Consider the following 1,813-nt stretch of genomic DNA (forward strand, 5'->3'; position numbering starts at 1 on the left):
CCCCCCCCACGCGTCCGCCCCGCCCCGCTCGGCCAATCCCCGGCCCGGCCTCCCCCCGGCCCAGAGCAGTCAGTGCGGGCGGCGTTGGCGGCCTCCGGCAGGCAGACGGACCGCGGCGGTCTCGGCGGAGTCAGTGTCAGGGTCACGGTCAGTGTCGGCGGCTACGCCGGCCGCAGCCCGCCCCCCTCCGACGTCACCGCGGCCCAGCAGCGGCCGCTGCAGCAGCAGCCCCGGCAGAGGCGGCCGCGCGATCCCCCCGCGGGCCCCCCGCAGTCCGCAGCCGCCCCCGGACCCTTCCGGGCCAGGCCAGGGCCCCGCCGGCCCCCCAGACCCCGGCCATGGCGCAGAGCGGGCAGCCGCCGCCCGAGGAGAACCTGCAGGGTGAGTGCCAGGCCCTGAGCCCCCCCTCTGCCCCTGCTCGGGGAGGAGCAGCGGCAGCTCCGGCCCCTGGAGGACAGCGGGTGGTGGACAGGGCTGGGGGGCCGAGGGGCTCCTATTCTCGGGTTTGGAGCCCGGGCCCAGGGCCGGGGGACCGCCCAGGTGGATCCTGGGGCCAGTCCTGGGACGCTGGAGGCGTGGGCTCCGGGAGAGGGTGGGTGGATGTCTGCCCGCCCACTAGTCTGCCCTCTTGGAGGCAGAGGCGGAAAAGTTGAGATCTCCACCCGGGAACGGCAGCGCTTGAGCCCAAGTGTTACGTGAAGAACGTGAGGGTCAAGGCTGGGGTCCTCCCTTTACCGCCCCCCACCCGCAGATTTGTCGGCTAAGGCAAGCCCCTTCCCCTCCCCGCTCTCAGAGCTTCCTCCCCCCAAGAGAGGAGATATGGTAAAGGGGGTGAGGGGCGCGATCTCCCCACATCAGGCATTATGCGATCATGCCCAGGGTCCCCAGGGAGTCACACCCATGCAAACCTATTGGGCGCGTGAAGCAGAGCCTGTCCCTTTTTAGCGTCCAGTGAGTTCCAGCCCCACTTCTGTCCATCAGTCGTTTTCGTGCCCTCTTCTCAGTGCCTGCTGTTAAATAGGAGAAAGCAGGCACCCTGCTACGGTGGCACTTGGGGCCTGCTGCTGCCTGGGTACGGTGAGGTGACTGGAGCCTGCTTGGGGATCTCCGGAGAGGGGGCAGTGAGTCCCCAGGGGGGAGGCGGCCTCTCCTCCGCACCTGTGACTTTGTTACCGGCTCCAGTGCTTTCCATTATTGAATGAATGGCAGCGCTTGAACCTGAGGTGGGGGGGTGTTACTTAGTATCCTTTGTCCAAGCTTGTAAAGCAGACTGGCGCGGGGGCTGCTTGTGCCTACTGAGTTTGCTCAGAGGATAGTCTTGGACTCCCTGGGCTAGGCTGGGTAGAGTCCAGGGGAGGACCTTCCCCAAACGAGGCCTGTAACCCAGGAGGAGCCAGGGCTGGGCCTTTGTCTAGGGCCTGGGCTATTTGGGCCAGGCTTCCCCAGTTAGGGGCTCACCCCGGAGGCTGAGAATTGGGCGACTTCCCCAGGGTAGCACAGGGAAAGACACTTGCCGGCTTCCTGGCTGATGAATTTTCACTTCTTGCCGACTTTCATGACCGAGCTTTTCCAGCGACTCAAGTCCGAGGGAGGAGGCTTCTCTTTTCCTCCTTTGGCCAAATAAAGTCCTGGCCCTGAACTATTGAGGAGGAAAAAAAATCTGCTCTTGGACTGGACACGAGGGACAGTTGAGTCTGACTTCCAGGCCTCATCCTCCAGATAGGGCAGTCACTGGAAACTCGTTTTTGAAGCTTGTTGAAGTTGCAGAGGTGCAAATGATTCTCATTCTCTCTCTTTCTCGTGTGTGTGTGTG

The 1,813-nt window shown here is 64.3% G+C and overlaps 1 protein-coding gene across 1 annotated transcript in view; it reads left to right on the forward strand.

Moving 5' to 3' along the window:
• Nucleotides 1-75: 75 nt before the first annotated feature.
• BNIP3 (BCL2 interacting protein 3) overlaps nucleotides 76-1,813 on the forward strand; it is an 18,911-nt gene continuing 17,173 nt past the window's right edge. The window contains exon 1 of the mRNA XM_069101687.1: nucleotides 76-381. Within this exon, the coding sequence (XP_068957788.1) occupies nucleotides 339-381 (43 nt within the window). The 5' untranslated portion in view covers nucleotides 76-338. The remainder of the gene's footprint in view (nucleotides 382-1,813) is intronic.

The sequence above is a fragment of the Petaurus breviceps genome, unplaced genomic scaffold, assembly GCF_028583685.1.
Source record: "Petaurus breviceps papuanus isolate PSGF00001 unplaced genomic scaffold, PetGlider_PUasm1.0 490, whole genome shotgun sequence".
NCBI lineage: Eukaryota > Metazoa > Chordata > Mammalia > Diprotodontia > Petauridae > Petaurus > Petaurus breviceps.